The sequence below is a fragment of the Bombus pyrosoma genome, linkage group LG13 (genome assembly GCF_014825855.1).
Source record: "Bombus pyrosoma isolate SC7728 linkage group LG13, ASM1482585v1, whole genome shotgun sequence".
Taxonomy (NCBI): Eukaryota; Metazoa; Arthropoda; class Insecta; order Hymenoptera; family Apidae; genus Bombus; species Bombus pyrosoma.
In genome coordinates, this window is record NC_057782.1 from 5,212,002 (window position 1) to 5,237,123 (window position 25,122).

General features: G+C 42.6%; 1 protein-coding gene across 1 annotated transcript in view; it reads right to left on the reverse strand.

Annotated features, from left to right (window-relative positions):
* Positions 1 to 6,757: 6,757 nt before the first annotated feature.
* Positions 6,758 to 25,122, reverse strand: part of LOC122574327 (lachesin-like) — a 33,969-nt gene continuing 15,604 nt past the window's right edge. The window contains exons 3-5 of the mRNA XM_043741809.1: positions 24,346 to 24,542; positions 13,603 to 13,816; positions 6,758 to 9,330 (exon numbers count right to left, since the gene is read on the reverse strand). Of these exons, the coding sequence (XP_043597744.1) occupies positions 8,918 to 9,330; positions 13,603 to 13,816; positions 24,346 to 24,542 (824 nt within the window). The 3' untranslated portion in view covers positions 6,758 to 8,917. The remainder of the gene's footprint in view (positions 9,331 to 13,602; positions 13,817 to 24,345; positions 24,543 to 25,122) is intronic.

Here is a 25,122-nt window from a genome sequence, read left to right on the forward strand (position 1 = left end):
AAACGAAACCAGCGATTTCCTCTTCGTGCAATCGTTATATTCACAATATCAACAAGTAATATCTCGGAGAGCGTAGGTTGGGATTCCCAGAACGCTTCGATAACGACACAACGAAAACGCAACGATAGCGATACACGAGGAAAAAAATGGCGATCGGGGAAGACCGTAAGAAGAAGACCGCGTAGCCATACAAACGATCGTGACTCTTTCTCTTTCGATGATTTTTACCGAGTCGTGAGTTTATCCTCGATGACCACACGAGCCAATGAAGAAAGTGGAAGGAAAAAAACCGAGAAGAAAAATAAAGAGGAAAAACACGAATTCGATAAACTTCTCGTGGCGATGTTCATTTACGTAAGAAGAAAAGCAACTTTAACTCCGTGCCGGCCGTATCGTTTAAAGATCGAACACTGACTCGACGATCGACGTAGTTCTCCAACTTTAAATTCGGTCCTCCGGAAGTTTCCACGTACAGGTACATACGGAGGCGGCGAAAAATTCTTCTTCCCGCGGTCTTAAAGCGTCGACACTCCCTTTACTCCCTTATACTTGGAATTTCGTTGGGTCTGCCTTAAGTTCAGCCTTATGTAATCAAGCAAAGGAATCGAGAATTCGTAGGTCGAACTACGGGAAGCATCTGAGCATCTTTCTTCTTAAGTGACTTACCTTTTCACAGTAGTTTTCACGTGGCGCGCGATATTCGTCAGATATCCCTTTCGCATTGATCCAACTTATCCCATTTTCCATTCTCCTCCCCCTAACGTGCTCGCGGAATGAACTTCCACTTTGAAATCTCCAGCTCGTGATTCGGGTATCCTTTTGACGATGTAATTTACGATAAAGAATAAAATCGATGACAGACAGACTTCGTTTCGAAACACACAGACTTCGATGGCAACGGGATGATAGCGTAACCCCACAAACGAGGTGGCTGCATTCGGTGCAGAAGTAAGCAGAAATTGCGGAACGATTCTATCTCTTTTTCTCTTGTCAACGTTTGAACGGATAGATCGTTACGCGAGGTTACAACGTGGGAGATCTTGGTTACCCGATATACACCTGAACTCGACGAATCTCGTAATCGATCGGATCGGCAACGAATTATCTTGCAAACCACGGTTTGTCTCCCCTCTTTCGTGAAAGAGTCGGCCTCTTCGTGGTTGTACGCCGCTGTGTTATCAGAACGAGCTGCGTTTCTACGATCGTCTGCGGTTCAAGATACCGTTCACGATCCGATCCAACGTCAGCTCGCGTGCACCTTTTGTATAGCTTCACGAACGTTGTGGAGTGGATGGAAAAAGGAATTTCCACCGTTCGACACCGGGGCTAAGTCTTTATTAAAAAGCTTCCATTCCAGAAAGCATTCATCGCTCGAAGCGAACGTTGATGGGATCACAGCCGCGTATAATTTTCCAGATACATTTACAGGAAGACATTTATTTAAAGGTATCTGCTTCCAGTGAGATTAGTTCGCATTTTCGTATCCGGTTCGGTTGAAGCCGGGATAAAGTAGATGCTACCCGATAAAGTCTACGGTAAAAGCAAACTTTCCTCTTAAATTTTTTCTCGCGATCCGACATCGTACGACCGAGTAAAGTGGCGATAATGATTGCCGATACCGCGACGTCGATGCAACGGCGACCACCTAGTCGCGCTTCAAATCGAATTTTTCTCGTCCCTCTTTACATTTTTGCAACGTTGAAAATCCAATTTATCCACCCCCGTTTCAGCCCACCAATCGCCGTCCACACCCCACGCGTGCTGCCTTTGTTTCAGCAGGAATTATTTTTGTATAAGACCAGATATAAGCATTAACAAGCTCGATATCGATCCCGGTTGTTCCATTTTTATTCTGCCGCCGCCCGGTTTGCCAGCGTTTCATAAAGAATGTACGTTTCGCGGCAGACAGATGCATCAGTTGGCGATTGAAAAAAGTCGCTCCAGGTACTTGCAAGTATGTAACGGAGGATATCGTTCGTTCGTTTCTCAAGTTCGATGATATCTTTTTGTTTTACACAAAGAATCCATGTCGCATTAACTCGTAATCTCTGGATTTCTATGGAAATCGTAACTATGCTACTCGATAAACGAATTAATAATATAAACGAGCGAAATGTAATATTATCGAGCTCTCTTTTTTGTATCTGTTCCGTAGCTTTAACGAGATGCATCGTGTTTCAAATAGGATGTTTCTCTTCTTGAAGATCAAGCCCGTACAGCGACGTCAAACAACGTACATGGCCAACCGCATAAATATTTCTTTAAAATGCATTTTGCGTACTCGAGGTCTCGAGAGGATAGGATAAATATGTATGTATACGTGTACACCTATCTTGCAGTGGATCATCTCGTTGTTTCGTCAAATTCGTTATATCCGTGCTAGGCAGCGTATAATCTTTCAACGGAGACGAGATTGACATTGTATGCATAGCACCGCGAACTTGTCATAAGGTAGACGCGTCAAAAACCATTTTACACCTGGATCCGACGAGGAAATCTAATCTAGCTCCGGAAACATATCTGCTTCAGCCAGGTAAAGATATTCTGGCGTTCGACGTTGAAGGAACCACGAGTAATGTTCGTCAATCGTAGCCAACGCCACGTGACGCTGTTATCACGTGGAAAAGCGAGCATGAAATCTTCGTGTATTTCACAGAATAAATCATGCAATCGTCCACGAGTTTTTATCTTTCCTGTAGAATGGCGGACGACAAAATTCATATACGATCAGCTGTGTGTATCAGGCCCTTCGTACCTTCAAATATTCATCAGGAGAACGTTCAATATTTAAAGGCTTTTAAATGCATGTTTTACCGCAATTACGTTAGCCACGTTCGCGCACGGTTGTGTGCAATTAGATACGTTTGCACTAAAATTTTCCCTTCCGTCGTCCAACGAATCGGCCGTTACAACACGCCAGTGTAAATTTACATTTTTCATACACGCTCCTGATATAGTAGTCGCAGTCACATTTTTCGATTGCCTTTTTTTACCCTTTTCTCCTCTCTATCATCCTGTTCCTCCGCTACTTCATCTCCTTTTTTGCATATATCGGTAATAATGAAAGGCCGCTGATTTTGAAAAATGCACGGTTCGGCTGAGACGAACATCGAGCTATTTTCATGCCACCCACGTTCACTATACATACACACATACAGATATATAGATATAACGTATATATATACACAAGTATGTCTAATATACTTAACCGTCGTATGTCTTTATCCATTTTCTTAAGCCAGATCAGGTGCGCAAATTTTTGTGAAACGTCGATCGATGTCGGACGGCCACCTTAAGTGGATGACGCGACCCAAGGGGCATCCAAAACGAATTTGTTCTAGCTCGTGGTGGCATGAGCCACCTCGTTCGCCGTATATAACAATCAGGGCTTATCACGGTTCGTCAGTAAAAGGCTGACGAGGCGTGGGTCAATCCCAGCCCGGTCGATAAGGTCATCGAGCTAGCGACCAGAGTCATTTGCCGACACCAGCCAGGTACCTCGTAGAATTATCCTCGTTGACGAGCGGGCTGGGCTTAGTGGCCGCATTAGGGGCTCGAAATTTCTTCCGGAAATTCACCTAAGATGGACGAGAAACACGTTCCACGTGTCGCACCGGATAATATACCGAGCTCAACTGGCCCGATTTCTAACGAGCCTGATTAAAACTTCGTGCACTTAGACCTATGAAAATCTTCCCGATCAAATATTTTTTATGCTAAACCATCACGATAAGGCGAGCAATTTTTTTTTATTTATTTCTTGAGTGGAAGAAGATTTTTGTTATTAATCTATGGCCGTTCTTGCACATAAAATGGATGGGATTAAAAAATAATTGAAAATTGTAGTTCTTGTAAAACACTTCACGATATTGTATACATAATTTACTAGGTTTGTTCTACCCTTTCTGATAATCTCCTTTGATTATCGACGCTTAGGTTACTGTTCTTTCTGTTTTTGTCTATGAAAGGGAAGCATGACTGGGGCACAGAGGAACCAATTTCAATCGCGTTTTTAACCTTTAATTCCTCTACTGTTCTTGCAGTTCTTTTGTAATAACCGTAAAATCGAGCGTCGTTCGCGATAAGCATTCTTATCGATCCTCGTGGCGTCGGCGGAGAGCTGCTACAGCATTGCTAGGTAATAGCTACACAATCAAAATATCGTTATTGCTAAACTGCTTTAATCGAGCGCCATAAAAAGCATGTAGTTTATCAAATGCTTCAAAGGTTGCCAATTAATTTGTTAATTTGTTGGAAAGTTGAGAACGCAACGAAAATAAATTATATTCAGCTAATTGCGAGCTTCGAGTGTATGACAAAACGTTCCTTCGTCGGTTTCGCCGCCAACTGTTTCTCATTTCCTATCGAACTGAAAGAACAGGACGAGTATATTTCGAGAGACGAATAGACGGATGTGAAACGAATGTCGATTCAACCGAAGATAAAGTTTGAATAGCTTTTATCAGAATTGCCATCTAAAAATAAGTACATTAAAACTTGAAGTAGTTACCAAGTGCGATTACGATGGAATGTCTCCTTACACTTTCTAGGTCTTGATGCTGTGAACTTCTAATTCGTTAGCTTCGCGCATCAATCTTCATCCTTGTTTTCACTCTTGTCTCGTTACCTTTCTGTACAAAATTCATGGAAGAACGAGAACCATCGAAAATCAGCATGCAAATGAGACATGGTTTCGTATTACCAATTGAAACATACGATACACTGATACGATAATCGTGTCAGACACGTAACTAAAGAATATACAAGACTTTAATGGAATTTGTATTTAATTTCTCTGAAAGTTGGATAGGTTTTCGACAAAAATTACGAGAATACATGAAAGGTAGTTTCCGGTCAGTGGGTCGGCTTTCTGATTGATTGTCGTTACGGAATCATTTCACCTAGTCGTGAGCTTCATCCCCGGCTAAAGGATTGCTTGCATATCGATGAGGTTGTAAAATGACCAGTGACATGGTCAGCGCTTCGAATTACCGACGTATGCTGTATGTGGAGTCGAACAAGAGAAATACGAGAGTGACACAGACGCATAATTGATTCGCATCGGTGGAAAGTGTCTTCGGAGATCTAACGCGACTACAACCGATCGTACATGTCTCCAACCGGAATTAGGAGTGTACATCCTTTGTGCTTGTGAACATTGATATCTGCCCGTCGTAGTAACGTGATTCGGCTTCGAGTCACGAGTCCTGTTCCAAAGCTGAAACTTCCGAATGTTATATAGTGCTCAGCTTGCAACTCGTTACACACTAGCCTAACCTGTAATGGCTAAACTAACATTTTGAACCGACAAGTTGCCGTGGGAAAGGATACCATGTTCGATGGCAGCTTGTAATTTAGAGAATATACTAAAGTGTACGTCAACGAAATCATAGCGTCTTGGACGAAATAATACCAATCAAAGATCAGAGATTCGGAAACAGTGGACTCGGCCTTGCCCCGTTGACGAGACTGCTGGAATAGATTAGAGTCATCTTTCTGGAATAATGACGTCCAGATCTGCTGGCTGTTGGTACACGATATTAACGATTCAAATTTAGCACGCCCGAATGCTGGCTGCTGATTGCAGGCTGAAGGCAACTTTGATTCGCGCCACCTTAAATCGGGTCAACGGGAAATTGTTCCTTGAAGGGAGAAGTAAAATGATAAAACGATTAAAGAAAAATTCTTTAAGCGACTTCCACGATGCTTTCATAATTGCATTTGGAATCCGTGATACCTCTGATTACACGGGATTCATTGAGTTAGCAAATGGATCGAATAGATTTCATCGAAATGCATACCGGATGATGTAAATGTTTTAATTTAGGAATTCGATCTTTGAATGCATCGGCCGGAAGCCTCTCTATTCCCCAGCCGTGTAATATTCTAGGCAAGTCGAGCAGGAAGATGAAATCACCGTTGCGCCGGGTAATTCACATCGCATTCCAGTTTGGTATCGAATCTCTTAATCAAGTGCGTTTGATGGTGTGCATTGTAAACATAATCGAGTACCGATTAAAATCGTCTTCAATAGAGATATGCTCGATTCGCGATCCTGAAATTTAGTTTCGATCTGCCGTACAAACCAATAGTCCGTAACAAATCGTTTGGTTCTCGTTCAGTTTAATTTCGTCGATAGAATCTTGGGTAAAGGGACGATAGGATAACGGGAACAATACATCCCTTCGACGACCACAGGTTTTTCCTCTGCGGTAACGGATCGTTTGAACATCCACTCTACGTCAATTAATGGGATCATAATTCTTGAATAGTTTCGATGCGGCGTAATAATCAATTAGTGCCGATTGGACGAAGCGGTAATTTTAATGTGGCAAACAATGCCATTAGCATGCAGCTATTATCGGGGACTGAGGCTCGAATTGTGTCACGACGAAATTATTCTCTATCTCCAGAGAGCTGGAGAAACATAGAGAAAGCGATATGAATGAAAATGCTTATGCACCATGAACCCATCGCATTCCGCTAGTATTTTACTTCAATAAAGAGGCCCGGTTAGATTACACAGGAACGAAAATACTGTCTATTGTGTGACGAAACAGTACCGAGGTATAATTCATTACTTACATCTGTCTCTTACTTGGCAGAGCTATGCGAATATCGATTTGTATAAAACCAGGAAGATGTCGAGACGGTGTTAAAATAGCAGTGTTAATAAAAGGGGAAAAAGCTTTTAAACGAAGGATGAAAGAGCGATCTGTTATTATTACGAAAGTTGTGAATAATCCAAGATTTCTTATCCATGATTTCCGAAGTGGAATTTATATGAAAACTTTATTCAACCGTAAATGAGATTAACATTGTGCGACGTTCGTAACATATATATATATATATATGTGTGTGTGTGTGTGTGTATATATATGTTATGTATAGGTATGTACATACAACAGACAGCGACTATATCATCGAACATCACATTAATTAATCCATCGCTTTAACTTACAATAAATGAAACGATCTTGTCGGATATTGTACGCTCAAAGAAATATTATCGTTTATAATCAATCGGAGTAATCACGATTGATCCGTTTCATATAACAGGGTAGAAGGGGGATTCCTCGGTGTGTATCCTCGATGCAGTCCACACGAGCATTTCGTTTACTCGCATCGAAATCCGTGCACACCAGCTTGATAATACCATTGGGTTTATTATTTGCAGAAACTGGATTATCCTCGTTGACAATGTGTACGGATACGTGAAACAGCTGTCTACCTAGGAAATAGTGGATTAGCTCGGAAACATGCGGCAATACTAACGCTGCGAAACATCGTGGTCCAAGAAGATCGCCTTGCGTTCTTCGCGAGGGATTAACGAAAACCGTCTTCTATAAAGGATTTATACTATATAATTTATAGATCGACGAACAACCGACATAGAAAATATATGTACAATAAAATTTGATGCGAACAATCATCGAGAACGAAAGATCGATACGCGATTGGCACAATCAAATTTGATTTTTAACAGGGGAGAATAAACTCGTTCTAAACGCGATACGCTAAACACGATAACTTCACTCGTCGATTACGAGCTTCGAACGATGAATTTTCTAAAAACGTGAAACACGCTCGCCAACAAATTCGATAGTTTGCAACAATTTTCCATAGTCCTCTAAGCGGCGATTCCATTTATGGTGTGTATAACACCTGAGCACGGCCATTTCGTGGACGTCAGATAGAACTAATTTAGACATTATGAGCAAGGTCGTCTGTGCAGAGCAAGGCAATAGAAGATAATGTCGTTAGGCTGTGCTGTATTACGTCGGGATTATCACGATTAATTACGCGTACCTGAACGTGTAGGCCGAATATGCAATATTCCATTAATCTCGGCAATCTTTGTCCTTTTTCTAATGCGGTATTAAACGTTAAATAACGATGGAATTCTCGTCGATTCGACTTTTACGTACAACGTAAGACGTAAATGACGCGATTCGGCTCTCTGTCTTTCGTTTCTTTCGTCTTTTGTTTTGTTTTCTTGTTTGTTTTTTGTCAAGTTGCTGAAACATTCATTGAAACTGTGACAATCTCTCATCGTTGCTATTAACCTAACAAATTTCACGAGCGGAGAACGAGAGAAATAGTTAACGCCGGTGACCGAATAAAGTTGTCCACGGAACATCGTTGGAAAGTTTGACCCGGCAAAATGCGCCAGATCACGACAGGATTATCGCCATTAATCGTACCACTCGTCGCAGGACAGATTACACAATTACACTTTTACGATCGTGATAGTTACACACAGCTTACACATTTACACATATCACAACGGCTAACAGAGGTGGGAAGTTTAGTCGCGGGCGAAATATCAACTTTTGAGCAAACACGGGTGTATACGTCGAAGAAACGTCGAAATTTGCGTTCGTCTTAGAACGGTCGAGAGAAAGGAATCTTACGTCTCAGGGAGGATGCTTCGGTATTCTCGCGATACAACGAATACGTGAGCGTCGTTCGAAGTAGCTGTTCTAGCATCCATGGTTTTAACGATACACCCTAGACCGGTTCCGTTATTTTACAGAGACATCATTCTCGTAGCTCGTTACATACTTTTGTCTCACTTCCCCGTATACACGGATAACACACGCACGCACACGTACACGTCTTTCACTATCAACTATTCGATTCAATTCCTTAACGATTACGTAACGCGTATCACGATAACGTCGCTCACCTTCCGAAGATCAAAGGTTGGTGATTTCAGATCCAACCGGAGTCTGTCGTGGATACAATTTTGCCGGAACAAACTGCACCTGCAACGTCATAAAATTCACGCGCGCAACTTGGACATTTATCCTTGTTTCTCTCGTCGAATTACACAGCTTTATCTCCTTCTCTTTCGAAAATATCACAACGTTCATTTTTCTATATTTCGAATGGCACAGGTGGCGGGGCACAAAGATCAGTTCGTGGCGGTGGAATGCAGCACCAGTTTCAGCGTGGTGAACATCATCAATAGCGCACTGCAAGCCATGACAGATGGCGACGAAGCGATGCTGTGCTGCATCGCAGCTGGATTATCTCCTTTGAACACGTGCACCAGGACCCGCGCTGGTTGCGCGTTACTTGCCTCGCAGGTGTAATTTCCGGAATGACGATCAGACGCACGAGGCACCTCCAGCCAACTTTCGCGCCCTACCAGGTCCGTGCTGACATTGACCCCTTGATCGATGTCGTAGTTGATCATCCGGAAGTTATGATACCAGAATAAGTAGGAAGGCGTTTCTGTTGACTTTTTTACGAGGCAGTGAAGCTGCAGGGTGCTACCTGGCCTCACGAATTTCTCCGAGGGACCAGCTATCTCTGCTCTGGCTTCTGCAAATGGTAGAACGTGACGCGTCAGACGTGAGTAGCTTACCGTTCTATCCCATATTGTTTACTAGGGTCCAAGGCGGTTATGAGCACTAGGAAGGATGAGGTATGCATCGTGGCTGGTTAAGGGTTGTACGGGGATAGCGTACGAAATCCCACTCACTTCACCCTCTTCCTCACTCTCTCTATCTCTGTCTCTGTCTCTGTCTGTCTGTCTGTCTGTCTGTCTGTCTGTCTGTCTCTCTTTCTCTCTCTCTCTCTCCCTCTCGCACGTTCTGGTTCTTTCAACCGTCTCGTGAACCAGGCTACCTTTGTGCTATCTCTTCCGCAGACTGACACTCCAAGCCCAAGAATTTTAAGTTACCCTTCACTCGTACCACGAATTCGATGTCTCTCTCCTCTAAACTAGCCCAGCCCCGTCTACCTTTTCGTTTACTCGAGCTATCGTACTCGTCTGTTCGCTCACCGACGCAGACTGACATGACAGCCCTGAGAACCCGTTATAGGGTCAGGTGTGATGGAACACTGTAAACATGGGGCAAAACCTACTCCATCCCTAGTCGGATACACTTTTGCCCATCCGCCTTCAACCCCCGGCGACAGGGCTTCCGTTTCACGACGTGTCACGGACGAACGCACGTGAACAGGAGTGTAGATCGAGTTTTAAGCGCTTCTCTGCGTGATACAAGCACGCTCTTTTGAAGCGTCCACGCTCCAAGTGGTTCTCTCTATATCGCGATGGACCATTGAATCCCGAGAGTAGACGCAAAAGAACGCACGTTCTCGCTACGTGTGCCACGAATAAAAACAAATCCGTCACGAGCTAGTCGAACACGTCCGAAATTTATTAAAACGTCACGATTCGAGAACGCTCAGGATTCCAACGATGGTTCGCTTTTTCGTTCCTATCGTACAATACGATTTTCTCGCGGAACCAATACGTGAATTTTAACCGATCCGTTAAAACGACTGCATTTCGTTGTTTATACGCTTCGTCAGATTGGCCAATTTTTGATCTCTCAACTATCCGTCTGCCACGGTTTCCGCCGTTTCGTTATTTTATTCGTTTTACTCAAAACACTTTCCCTTTCCTCCTTTTTCTCTCTCTCTCTCTCTTTTTTTTTTTTGTTCCAATCTTTTCTCGCTCTTCGAGCATTCAATTACGTCGATCGAATCATCCGGGCTGTGTAGTTCGTAATTTAGTTTCTTAATTAATTTCCACGATGAGAAAGAAATTATAACGCGAGTCTATATACCAGGTAGAAATTGAGGAGCTTATTAAATGTGATGTGATCTAATCCCTTCTCCGGTCTATGTTGAAAGTTTTAAGGGTGATGTAGCAATATCGGATGATTAAAATTAGATCTACAAGGTGCGCTTGTGCGATCGTGAGCATACTTGGAAAGGTCGACGTACCGTTAGGAGGTGTATTTATCCCTAGACTTTGAAAATCTTCCATTTCTTTTTTTCTTTTTTTTTTATGATACGATACGTCTAATTAGGCCTTAACGAGACGTTATTAAGGCCAACTTTTGAAACTGTCCTCGTGACAATTGATAGGATCGTTATCGATTTAAAAGTTTCCGGGGAAGGTAAATTTCTTCCAAACCAATGCCCTCGTTAAATACGTCTTTACCAACTTCTTATTCTTTGGTAATCCAATCTGATTTTCAGCCACGAAGCTACTACGGAACGCGCATACTGTTGATTCGAGAAAGGGCTCGATCTATTCTCCTCGATCGCGTTTTAATTAGTGAGCAAGCTACGTAATCCAATTTCTTTTTTCCTCTTACCCTTATCCGTTCCGCCGTTCTTTCAACGAGCGCAATCGTTAATAATCAGAGACGATGGAAATGTCCTGAAACTGCTTATTCGATCAACTCGAATTAATCGATTAATTGCATTAACACAGGAGAACTCGCCTTTGTAACTATTCGCCGTATGCACGAATTACGTCTGAGGGGTATGGGCGCACGTATAGTCAGACACTCGCAGGCGATTGATTTTCCGCGTTTTTCCAAAGCAGCAATGGTATATAGATGGTCGTTTTATTGAAATCTAACATAAAGTACGGGCGTTCTATAGCGGAAGTATCTCTTATTGATACTGCGATACGATATCTCGATGAGTGTTCGAAAAATTTTCCAGGCCACTATCCGAAGCAAGCAAACGATGAAATTCTTTTATAAGTTTCGAAGGCCATGACGTTTTATCGTTGACATCTTTTTAAATCTTCCACGGGGCAAGTGGTTCGTTGAAAATTGGATGAATGGGCGGCAATAATTTATGAAAGAACGTAGTTTTCAATGGGAAGTCTTTAAATTCGTGCCGAAGCAAAGGGACACAGCGTTAATTAACGAATCGATTTCACAAATTCGCGGGACATTGCGCGCGAATCGGTCATCGAAATCCACCACAGGATATTTCATTCGGTTATTCAGCGTAACATTCCTGTCTGTCCCATGCGATAAAACATCGTAACTATTTAGCAGTATATAAAACACTATAATCGAAACGTCCCGACTGTGATCCCGTTGTACATCATCCTCAGATCAGAAAAATCTCGGCCCATGAATTTCAAGTGTGCAAGAAGGAACGTAAATATTGCACGTCCCGGATTTGGCTGGGGGTGGAGTTGAGGGCAGGAGAGAGTATAAATATTAAAAGTACCTGAGAAAGGTTCTAGTACGTATCCGTCAGATGTCACGACAAAAACACGGTCCCGGAAACCAGGACAAAATTAGATGGTAACTGGCGTTCGCCCGCGTGCATACACACACACACATACACAACACACAAATACAGACGTATTCTTATATATATGAAATATACATATATAGATGTAGAAGTATGTATATGGATCTATGGATATAGATATAGAGAGAGCGTGCTTTCAAAAACTAGAATCTAAATGCAAATACACGAAACACGCAGAGACTGAGAAAGGGAGAGAAAGGGAAATAGTGAGAGAGAGAGAGAGAGAGATATAGAGTCAGAGAGAGAAACAGACAGACGGAGAGGAACGTCGCTTAAAACGGCGACGCCGGGACCAAACGTCGTAATTCACGAAACTTCGGCCTCCTTGGTCTGATAAAAACCGTTTTCCCGCTATTGATCGGCCATCTGCTTAATAAAATCCAGATAAAAGTGCTTGCCAGTCTTTTTCTACAGGCTCTCGGACCCCGATTGCGTTGACACGTGGAGCCTGCGTAAATGGAAATGAAAATGTAAACAGTGTAAACCGTAGCTAAAGAAAACAGAAGAGCATTGAAATAGGAAATGACCGAGGAAGAGACCAAGAGGAAGAAAAAAGAAAAAGGTGACAGGTAGAAATAGGTGATCTGATAAAAGAGAGGGAATTCTTAAACTGCTGTTTTCCTTTTCTGGCGGTAGCGTATAAGAAGAAAGAATTTCTGCTACAGATATTCTAGTGTTGGGTGTCTTATCAGGAAACCAGACGAGAGTGTACTGTCTCTAAGTAGCAACGCTGCTCTTTACGTGCCCCCCTTGGTAGAAAGCATTTCCACTTTTCGAGCTCGCACTGCAACGCCGTCCAACAAACGGAACACGCGTTTCGGTCTATTTTATTTCCAGCATTTAACTGTATTCTCGTATTATATTATATTCGTTATTGTAGCTGACGTAATTGCGACCGGGCAACAGTGAAATGCGAAACGCGACACTAAAGAAAAGAATGATATTAACGGAGAAAGAACTGAAATACATAATTGTGTATGTATATGGGCCAAGACATACGTGTGGAGGTTACATAAATGGAGAGAGACAGGGGAAAAGTGAAAGAGAGAGAGAGAGAGAGAAAAATCATACGTCGAGTCGGTCATGCATGTTGTTAAAAAAAAAGAGGTAGACGATCGATACGAGTAATCGAACCGATATTTCTCCGCCATGGTTTATCCACCATTGTCGAATATGATTGTGAACAATGAATACGAAAAAAAAATGGTGAAAAAAAGGTTCTGTTCGATACATTTATTCCAATTTCATTAACTATTCGACGAGATAAACTAGAATTTAATTTATTCTATTTAATGGGTCGGGAGATAGAGTAGATTTTCAACTGATGGCGAAAATTTGCGCGAAAGCCTGAAAAGCATATTAAAAAAAAAAAAAAAAAAAAAATAGAAAACGGGGGAAAAAAGAAAGACGATTGGAAAAATCGGACAGGCGTCCATCGCGGCCGTTATACACGATAACCGAAAATCGGGCACAGGCCACACGCAAATAGCTTATATCGGTGTTTAATATCACGCTTACCGACAACCTCGAGGAACAGAAATATACTAGTGGGTGGGTGGGTGGATACTTGGCACTGGTACAATCCAGCATCCCTCGGTTGAACGTATTTTATTTGAAGAGTCCAATCCTCGCTGTGGTGGAAATGAATTGCCTGGAACCGCTCGTCGTTGGCGTACGTTGTCAGTCCTACGGTCAGTAACTCCTGAACGTTCTTCCGCTTGATCCACGACACCTGGAGAGCCAGCAAAAACTCTCGTTAACAAGAATGATCTCTCGCCCCTAACCAGAATTGGTCATGAAACCGGAGAACAACGAAAAAGAAAGATCCCGTCTAACGACAAGGGATTCACCTCTGTGCCTCTTTACGTGGAAAACAGCTAAAAATTTCAAGTTACTACCAGCGGAATGCATGGCCCGCCTTTATCACAGATCGAATTTTTCATCATTTGTTCCCCACGAAATTGGAAATGTTCTTCCTCCGATAAAAATCGCCCGATGAAAAACGAAGGGGAAGTAATTTAGTTCCTTCTATATGTACTTCACTCTATCGACAAATGTGCCCCGTTGCGGATCCAGATTTTAATTAATCGCCGGTGCTTCCCTGTGTGTACAATAATTCGTAACTATCGGATCTATCGTGGTAGCGAAAACGATTTCTTCGAAATAAGCTAGCTTGATATTGCCCGAAGGAACAAATAAGCACCGTGTCTGTTCACGACGCTCACTATTCACTTCCATGTAATATCGGGGTCCCCGGTCGCGGCCTCTGCCATTGTCTGTCTATTACGGTCAGTAACTATCGTCCTGACGTTATGAGTACTAACGTTGCCATTAGTCACAGCATTTTCTATCTATGGCAGTACCCCAATATCCATTTTGCCATGGTCATTAACTCTTCTTCTTCTCTTGTCCATCGATTCTTCTCGGATCCTCTTAACTCTGTCGAAGAAAATGACTGCTTCAAAGCGATTAGAGTCGAGTCGAACTTAAACGTTCCTCGATACAGGAAAAAGCAAGAGGAAAAATGTGGCAAGTTCTTACGGTATAAGACGTGGTGATACGTTATATACATATAACGTATGTAGCGTGTGTGTGTACACGTATATTTTGCATATACTATATACATATTGTATATATTAAGTTGTCCCAAAAGTTTCTTTTGTTTTCTAAAGAAATAATAGATGCACAATATTTTTTTATATTATTATAAATAATAAAAACAAAATATAAAATAATAATATAAAATAAGAATATAAAAATATAACTTTTGGAACAACTCAATATATTTATATAACATTATTATATATATATTTATATTTATATAACATTATAATATATACATATATTTATATTGTATATATACATAACACGCAATCAAGCAACTTTCGTGGGAATATCGACATACACACGAGTTAAACGCTTCGGACTATTCATTAGCTTGGTCCGCAAGTTCGTGAAAATAGAACTATCGAGTTGCGATCGTAGTTTGGTAACTTTCGGAAACTAGTAACTGCCCTGTAAATATCGTGCGCATATTACAGTCCAGTAAATGTACTACATCAATAACGATCAGTAATTGCCGTACGCGGGTTCTCACTTGAAATTCTGTGTACCTGAGGGTAAGCAAGAAATGCCCTCGGCTAGAATAATTTCTCGAACTGTGACACAGGATGATTGCACAGCTCGTGACCAGAATTGATCGAGGCATGATATACCGTGTAACACGCACTACGAGAAATTCTATCTACAGGTGATTCGCGTTTATTCGATAAATTATCTATTATCACTCGGTTCGATCACGTCCGATATTATCGCTACTTTCAACCCACTCGCTTTAAAAGTACCGTATTATCTGGAAAATCGATATCCTTTCATTCTTTAACACTTAGCATTATCACGTCGCTTTTGTAAATGAGCTATAATGGAATAGGAAACACCTGTTAATCAATTAATGTGCGATATTTATTCTCAAAGTTTTTAAAGATTTTCGAACGACTTTAAACGTCAATGACATGATATCAATGAGCCTGAATGACAATGATCTGACTTGGGACGACCTTTCATGACCTCCGAATGACCTACACTTGCAATGCCATAATTTTTCCATATCCATATCCAAGTTAGCAAATTTTATCGCATGACGCGTGAGTCACATCATACATTTCGATAAAAAAATTTGAATGAAAAAACGTTATCTTTAACAAGAGGTTAGATTAAAACTTGTCGCAATGCGGGCTAGTTGAAACAAAAGCTAACCGCGTAAACGTGACGTTTTTTTTTTTACATTTCGCGCTGCACATTCGCCCCTTGAAATATTGACGCGGCGAACAATTTATAAAACTCATATTACGCATGGCCATCGGGGTGTAAATAGGCGATCCGTGTAATGTACCGTGATTTTTATTCTCGCCGAGGCGATTCAGTGACTATTTCTGCGTTTCACGCCAAGCTTTCCTGTATTTAAAAGCGCGCAAGCCTATTGCAAGAAGTGCTATCAACGAGGATAATCCTCGGTGCTTGCCACCAGATGATGGCGTTCTCGTAGTTGGAATTGGCCGTGAAATGCGAAGAGAGAGGAAAATAGATCCGTCCCCTACGATAGGATCTCGTCTCCTATACGTATTTACGTCTATCGTAAAGTTTAGATACCTTGTAACGAGGGGCACGAATGTTTTTACTCTAAAATTGAATTCTTGATGTTTGTCTACGTGAAATATATAATCTCGACGCGATAGATACCTTTAATCATCTTCCTTTTAATACATCGTTTCTTTTACAAGGGTCGGTCAATTACATTTTCCGAGCTTTTAATCTTTTAATTTGCCCTTCGAGAAAGAGAGAGAGAAAAACGAAGACGAAACCCAAGTAATTCGCCAAGTTGCACTTGTATCAAGAAAACGCAAGGCACTCCTGCCTCTTCTCGAAACGATATCAAACACTCAGCGAGAGATTAAATGGAATGATTCGGCTGCCACGGCGTGGAGAAGGATTACGCGACTCGAGGTAGAAAAATTGAGCGTGGAATTGGAGAGGGAGAGAGATTTGTCTTCGGACGATAAGACTCCAACCCGGACGTTGAGCCCAACGTGTCGCGAAGCTTTCCACGAGAATTGCTCCACTTGCCACGCGTTGGTCCTTTAACGCGTACCCCTCATTAACATTTTACCTTCATATTTCATGCGCCGCGATACTTTATATATGCCGCTTCACTTTTAAATTCCGACGCAATTTTTCTTCGCCGCTCTCAGTAAGCTGCCCGCCTATACGCCCACGACGACCCGAAGCTTTTACGTAAGACGCCACCTCGCGAGATTCAGGTGGCATTTAAATAGCAGAAATGTATGCCAACAGAAACGACTGGAACGATTACCTAGATCATGAGAAGTATTGGCTACATCTCGAAGAATAATGAGAAACGACGGATAAACAGCCGGCACGGTAAAAGAGCGGAATGAGAAAGAGCGGCGTCTCCAAGGACGGTTTCTCACGTACACTCGAAATTTGCTGACGGAATTTTCATCGTTCTTACTCTATTGAAATATTCCCAGGAATAAAAAAAAAAAAAAAAAAAAAAATTGAGAATAGAGGAACAATGAGAAGCAAAATTCGTGATAAAACGTGCTCCCATAATACGATGAGTATCGCAAAGAAATTCAATCGGTCCGTAATCAAGTAGATAAAAGGACGCGATGATACGCTATTCGACTCACGTTTTCCTTTAAACCTTTCAGAGGTTACCACGCCCAGCCTCGAATCGATTACACTTCGCACTTGATTAATGGTACACAAATCTATAAACGATTCGAGAATCGTGGAATGTGTTACGTATAAACATGCACCGCAGCGAAATCGTGAAATTCCTGGAAATCCAACCGCGATATCCGTTGCGCGGGACTGAACGAAAGCTGAAGCCGCGCTACCCTGCTTTGCGTAACTTAGGATCGGGTTAAATGACTGTTCTACTCGTGCAGAATTCCTACAAGCACCCGCTAGGTTGTCATACCAGGGGCTCGAATTCGCGGGAACGACGAAGTGGAAACGCGAAACGAAATGAGAGAATTAGAAAAGACATGCTCACCATCACCACAGATTACAAACAGCTCGATCGGAGGTGAAACTGACGGTACATAGATGTGCAATGTTATCTCTTCAAATCGTTACTTGTCATGAAAAAGCGAAATAATAAAATTTATTTCGTTGAGAAAACCATAGCCAGCGTATCATTTCAAATAAACTCGACCACTACGTACTGTATCGGAACATGTATTCCTTTTTTCTCTTTCTGTTCAATTTACGAATGAACAATACATATTGATAAATAAAAGTTCACAAATATTGATCATCAAGAAGCGTTCTCGTCGGTTCCCTCCAATTTTTCTCTTTTTTCTTTTTTTACGCCCATATAATGCGTATGGAATGCGAACTATAAAAAAAAAAGGGGGAGTAAAAATGCGGGTCTCATCACGCGGACGATTAATTTAGTTTCCGTCGGTGCATCGCGATAAATATTTGTTTCATAAAAGCACCGTTTTAATTAAGCCACATGCATTTCTATGCAGCGGCGCGCCGCTCCCCTGCAGCCTTCCATTCGATTTACATCCCGCTTAAATTATTATTAAAGTCCGCGCGCGCATAATGCATGAACAGCCGCGAGCGCACCACCCGGCTATCTCCAGAATTCGTCACGAGACAACTCTTTAGGATTTAATGAATCGGAAATGAAACACACGAACCAAGCATTCATACGTGAATTTTGAAAGGAGCTTCGTGTCTCCTACCAGCAATACGTGAACCACGTTCACCGCGTTTACTATAGTTGCCGCACATTCTCTTTGACCGAACATGAATCACAGTCCGTCTAAAGTAAATTTCTGAGGTGTTTCCATCATTTCAAATTCTCCGTCCAGTGGCGTGCGTCTATAACTTTCCTTTTCGCTTTGCCCGTCTCCGTTTTCCCATCTTTAACCACTAACGGGGTGCATGCCTGTTGCGTAAGGAAATTTCGAACCAGACGTTTCCCATCCACTTTCCCAGTGTCATATTTGCAGTTCCCGCGGACGAAGCAACCGAATACGTCTGCGGGGACGCGTGTTACCGTCTTGAATGAAACTCCATAGGTCGAGGAATTTGTGCACGGAGAGATTCTCGAATAGACCCGACGAAACTTCGCCAATGTGTATCTTCCTCACCTTAAGGAGAAACGATCTCAACCACGGAAAGCCTTTCGTGCTGTAAACACTCAAACATTCGAAGTCCGAATGCAGATATGCAGTTTGTACCATTAGAGACTAACCGGATGTTAGCTCGCTATCCTTTGCGAAACACGTACCCCTGGTTATTAATACCGGCTTTCAGAACTCTAACAATATGCTGATACCGCTCGAACGATGTAAATTGTTCAGTGGCAATTTGTCCAGTGGGCACCTGCAGGCGATATTAATTGCGACCAGACGAGACGAAACGATGAAAGAGAGAATTTTAATAGGAGGTCTAACAAAGCTCCAGAAATAACCGGCTTCGAGGGTCTTTTATTTTTCGTGATATTCTTTTCCCTTTGCATCGCATGTTCTATTATCGATATTGCAATTCCTAGGCTCTTAAATTTCCCCAGCGAAACACGGTCCGTTGAAAATTACGATCGTATAAAAGTAAAAAGTTAGTACGGGGCAAATGGACAGGAAAGAGCTTCCGGACAGGCGTTCGCGCGAGTTGTTGGTTTCCCGGGGTCGAGAGCGGAAACACAGTAGCGAAGTTTTGGCCGTCTATCTGAAAATCAGTCCTTGTACGTTTGTCGGATCTCAAGACACCCTTCTAACGGTTCACGCTTATTGAGCAATTCCCCGACATGAATGCAGACACAGGCTCTCAGCGCAATGCCTTACATCGCTTTCACGTTCTCTCCGCTCCCATCGAGCTCGTGCATCGCGAGCCCACCCAATTACTAGGATACAGATCGTTAGTGATTTCCAAAGAGATTCCCCCGTACAATGCAAACTCGGCTTCGGAACTTCCCCTTTTCGACCCGCTTTGCCATGGAAGATGCTTTCACTGACTCGCCGTAACAAATCGCGCGTGTACCTATCTACGACTGACATTCGCTGACTGGGAACGTTCACCAACACCAATGACAACGACGACAACGTTTATGGTAGACCCTAGTTTGAAAATAAAACAGTATAAAGGAAGGTTACAGCAAGGTAGAAACATGAAATATAAAGAGCTAAAGAACAGAACCAGTTACATAAAGAACTAGAACATCAAAGAGCGTAGAAACTCGATCAAAACTGATCGTAGTGTAATGATATTGCCCGCATGTACACTTTTATAATTATTTAACCACTGTCCGTATAAAACCGTCGCTACCAATAAGCTATAACGCAAGTCGACTGTATGCGCGCTCGTCCATCTGCCCACTGGAAAACCTCTGATTCGATCCATATTAATGATCCTCGGCCGAGTTCCAACGATGCCGTTTCCACGATGTGAATTTTCGTTCGTTGGAAGTTGCACAGAGTTCTTGCGATGGATACGATTCGGGCACAGGGTTCAACGAGAACAACGCCTTAATGTACACGTAATTTCCAGTCGCGCGTAGATTCAGATCGCGAAGGAACTCGGAGCACAGTGTCCGTGAGTAATTGCTATTTTCTTGCCTTTAAATCGTGCCACGGCAAGATTATTATTCATGAACCAAATAAACTATCGTATTGTCTGTAACAACGTTCGCCTGGCCGTTCCGTTCCGTTGCCTCCCGTTCTGTGTTAACGTAACTTGCCGTTAAAATAAATTCGTCGAAGCACGTTCGCTCTCTTAACCAACATTTATAGAATAGCGGAACGCATTTCGCGATCCAACCAGACATATCTGGTCACTATCGTCACGGTTTCGCGTGATATTTTCATCGAGATTTGAACGTAAAAGAGAAAATAGAGAGGAAAGAGAGAGAGAGAGAGAGAGAGAGAAACAGATAGACAGACAGACAGAAGCGAAAGGGCCAATAGCAATCCCACCGATTCGATATAATTAGATTTACATCACGTTTCGGTTTCGTCTCGTTTGAACGGAATCCAAATATTGCTGTAAATTATGGGTAAAAAGGCGGCCACGACCCGCTTTAGCTCCTCGACTTTATTCCCGTCGGCCAACCGAGGTTAACCCCTTTTTTCGGAACGCTAGCCTGTCGTTACTTTCTAACGAACTATGGATATATACGTATAATTTATATACAGGGTGGTTGGTAATTGGTGGTACAAACGGAAAGGGGATGATTCTACGCGAAAAAAGAAGTCGAAAATGTAGAATAAAAATTTTTCGTTTGAGGCTTTGTTTTCGAGAAAATCGTCTTTGAATTTTCGCTCGGTGCGCGTGCACTTTATTAAATATATATATTTGCTATATATATAGATATATATATGAAAAAGATAGAACAAAAAGAGAGGCGAAGACGGCAACGACACGCATTCATAAATGCGAAACTTTCGTGGGGCGCAATCGAGATAAAAGCTTCAAAGACCGGCAAGTGTTGTCACGTGATGCGGTGGAACGCGGATTATCAAGCTACCGTTTAACCAAAATACCCATTACCATAATACTGGCTGCGCGAAATGGCAACTCGAAAGAATGGAAAACATGCGATAACGAAACGGAGGGGAAAAGATGGAGGAGAAATAGAAAAAGGAGGAAGACCTTGGGGTCGTGCGTATTACTTAGCGTTGATGAGAGCCTTAATAATAAAAGGGGAAAAAACGGAACATGGTAATCGAGGTTACTGGAATTGGCGAATTAATTGAAACGATGCTATCGCGGGATTCTCCGAGTGAGAATTTATAAGAGGAAACGAGCACGTTCGTGCGAATCGAGCGTTCGTTCGATTTTCGATCTGTTAATTAAAGAGACAAGAATGCGAGACTAAAATAGCCCCGGCTTTATTAAGTCTTCAGACGATTTGTTTATCTTTGTCAAGCTACTATATATACGCGCGTACTCAGAGAAATGACGGATGTCGGTTTACATTGAAGAAGTTGCCCGTGAACAATGAATCGCGAGAGACAAAGAAACTTGGAAAATCGAACCGTATGTATGTAAATTCCTGTAGTGTTTAAATGCTTGTCCTTATTTCGTCGCTTCACCGCAATTCCCCGTGTCTCGTGCAACATGTACGATTCCTGTACGCGAGACACGTGGCTCTCTAATGGGCAATGCCGCTTCAATCTCGTGGAGCAAGTAGCATAGTATGTTTCACCCATCGATACGATATGTCCGTGCGCTTCTCCTTTCTATTCGCCGGCTACATAAAGGAGATTTCATATAAAGGACAGGCAATCTTCGAGGGATAAGTCGAAACGTACATAGACTTCTTTCAGTTCGAAGACGTCGCATTCAATTAGAAGGCAAGGCTCTTGCAAAATTGCAAAGGACTTTGCGCGCGATCCGGCGATGCACGGACAGCGATACGGCCGGTTTCATTATCTCGTACCTTTCTCCATTTCCTTCCTCTTTCTCTATTCGCTTTCTCCTTTTATTTCTTCTTCTTTCTCTACTGTCCCTTGCCTTCTCTCCCTGTTTTCTTCGTTCGCTCTTTCCCCAAGCACGCAATGAAATTTTATACGACCGAGTCACCGAGCACGTAGCGACAATAGAAGTAGCGTGCGAATTGTTCGACGGCGACCTTCCTATTGATTTCCACCTGCGTCGATTTAACTCGACCTCCGTACTCACCCTCCCAGCCATCGCTTTCCCCGTTCCATTCGGCTCATCCCCCGCGTTTCTCATTCCACCTCGATGATGCTCTGTGCTCGACCACCAAATTATTGCGTAACGCGACTACTGCGCGCGCGGAAAAAGACAAATAACGCGGTAATAACTCCGTGAATATCGCGGAAAAAACACAGGAGGGAAATTTCCCTGGTTGGATGTCATCCATCCGGGCAAAACAGTTTTCGAATGGCGGTAGCTGAGGTGCTCGCGGAACCGTGCCATTTCTATGCGCGTGCACGGGGATGAACAAAATGTCAAGCATCTCGTGAGATTGGATGGGAAAACGGGCTTCTGCTTGCCGAACCTTTCGCTCTGATTTCTCATTCCCCGAATATAGCGACGCGCCTTAATGGCGCGCGCATTGTCGATCTTCTACTTCTCTTGCTTGACGATGACAATTCGTCGGAGCATTCAGGGTAACATTCATCGGAACGTTTCCCTTTTCCCGCGTTTAAATCAGGAGAGGTCGGCCGGAATCGTTATCGTCCGGACGTTTCGTGTAACATGCACCAATGATATTAATGCGAACGCGATCGCCTCTCGAGCGTCGGAGCTAATTGCGCGCGACACGCAAAGTTTTCGCCATTGGAACGTAACGCGTAACACAGCGGCGATAAAGTGCCGCGAATATGCGGCTTAATGAAATGGTACACGCTGCTTTTCACCCCTCTACTCGACTTTTGATTGCGTCCATCGTATTTATGAGGCACAATCTATACTTGCGGTCTCAGGAAATGCTTATGCATTATGGAATTTCGTTACGAGCCACTAATTTCGAAAGAAGCATGCTCGTTTTTCCTCTTCACGTTCTTTCCACTTCCTCTTTTTGTTTCACTGTGTTTGTTCTTCGTGCAACGACCATAAAACAATCAGCCGTCGTCACGAGCTATTAAGCTCTGTTTCATTCGACGTCTCTTTTTTCTACTTCACGGCGATACCGCTTCGATAAAAATGGAGAACAAAGTTCAAGATAGCGAATTGATTCTCACATCGATTCCCGTGTCCGTGTACCGCGTTTCGAAGTCTCGGCTTGCAGGTAAACTGAGGCTAACAATGGGTGAACCCGGGGGAAGCGACTTCGTCTAACGAAGGGAAACGCAAACATTTTATTTCGCAACTTTCGAAACTTGTCGAGCTAAACGAAAGAGGCTGTGAATTCTCCCTCGGATTCGTCTTCTTTCTTCTTTCTTTCCTACTCGCTTTGTTCCGCCCTCCTATAGATTTTCTTTTCCTTCTGTAGCTCCATCGAAAATTTCATTAAGACATTCAGGCCGGCACCGAGTAGTCCTCTATTTTGAACGTTGGCTACGTATTCTCTTGGGAAAGATAATAAAATATCCACGAATAACATAGGGTCTATAGGATATAATTGAAAGCTATTAACATGTTATTTGACGGGCTCGTAAAAGCTTTTGTTACTTTTAACAATACAACCGAGGGATGAAAGAGATACAACTGAAAAGTTAAAAGTCCCGTGTCACCCGACTCTTTAGATTTTAATTCCATTTTATCCAATCGCGTGCCACGAATAAACCTTCCAATTAAAAGTCTCGACTGTCTTCACTTCAATTAAAATCTTTCTTTCGAACCGATGTACCCGTATTACTCTTCAATTTGGACTCGTTCATAATCGTAGTAATAACGAGGTTTAAGAGGATCTATACAAGATAGTTAACGAAGATGAACCTAAACGAGAACAGCGACACGATTTACGTACAAAAATCTGTCATAGAACTAAAAGAAAAGAAAAAAAAGGGGGATATTTCTTTGATTTCTTCTGTTTTTCAAATCCTATCGTTCGCTACACCCCGGCTACAAACCCGGCACGAACAGCCACTAACCCTCATTTCCCTCGATTCTCCCAAAGGCCACCCCGTTCAGCTCTAACGTTGATATGATAATAACTTTTCTGCGCTCTTGGGAACGGAAATCGCGTAAAACCCGAACTTCGGGTAATGCTTTTTGAAAAACTTTTTGAAGAATGTTCCTCGACTTGAATCTCACCATTCCATCCCCCAGATTATGGACGACGCAGGGTAGGAGAGCGGTAGATCCAGATTGGGCGGAGATCACCGTGGAATTTTCGGTACCGAAGCTCATCGGAAGTGTAGGCGGTAGGTCGATGTCCAATGGTTTCATGCTGGCTTCTAACGAATTCCCGTTCGTCGGGACGACTTCCGCCGTGACCGCTGTCGGGTACTCTGAAAAATAAGCATTAAATCAAAGGAATTCGTTGCCATGTCGTTGCAAGATTCAGGGTGGTTCTCCTCGGCACAAAGCTCGTCGTACCACGAGCAGGATCCTCGTTAAGAGGCTTTCCTCTGGACTTTACTCAACCCCTTTGCGCCTTACCTATCGACCCCTTCAAATATTTATGCGCACCTCGTTCGAATAGCCCCAGAGGATTTGTTGAAACAAAGGATTGTTCTTTTCTCGTGTTTATTTGCTAACAGGGAATGAGAGGCGTCAAATGGAAATGTCAGAGGAAGAAGACGTATAAGAAGAATTGTGGACGAATAGCTTTTCGTTGTTTGATCGAGTACGATTTATCGATGGGTTGAATTTTAAATATTCAGTTAACCGTAAAGCGTGCTGGAAAGTCAAAGTTAACTTCCGCCGATCTGTCTTTCTACGACGGCTTGTAGTTCTAACGGGTTTATTTGTTATCTCTCGTCGAACAAGTTGATCGAGCCATGAATCAGGACAAATGTTGATGACCGACCGTGATAAGCAGCAGAAAATACGGTCAATCAATCGAAGTTAATTTTCATGATGGATAGG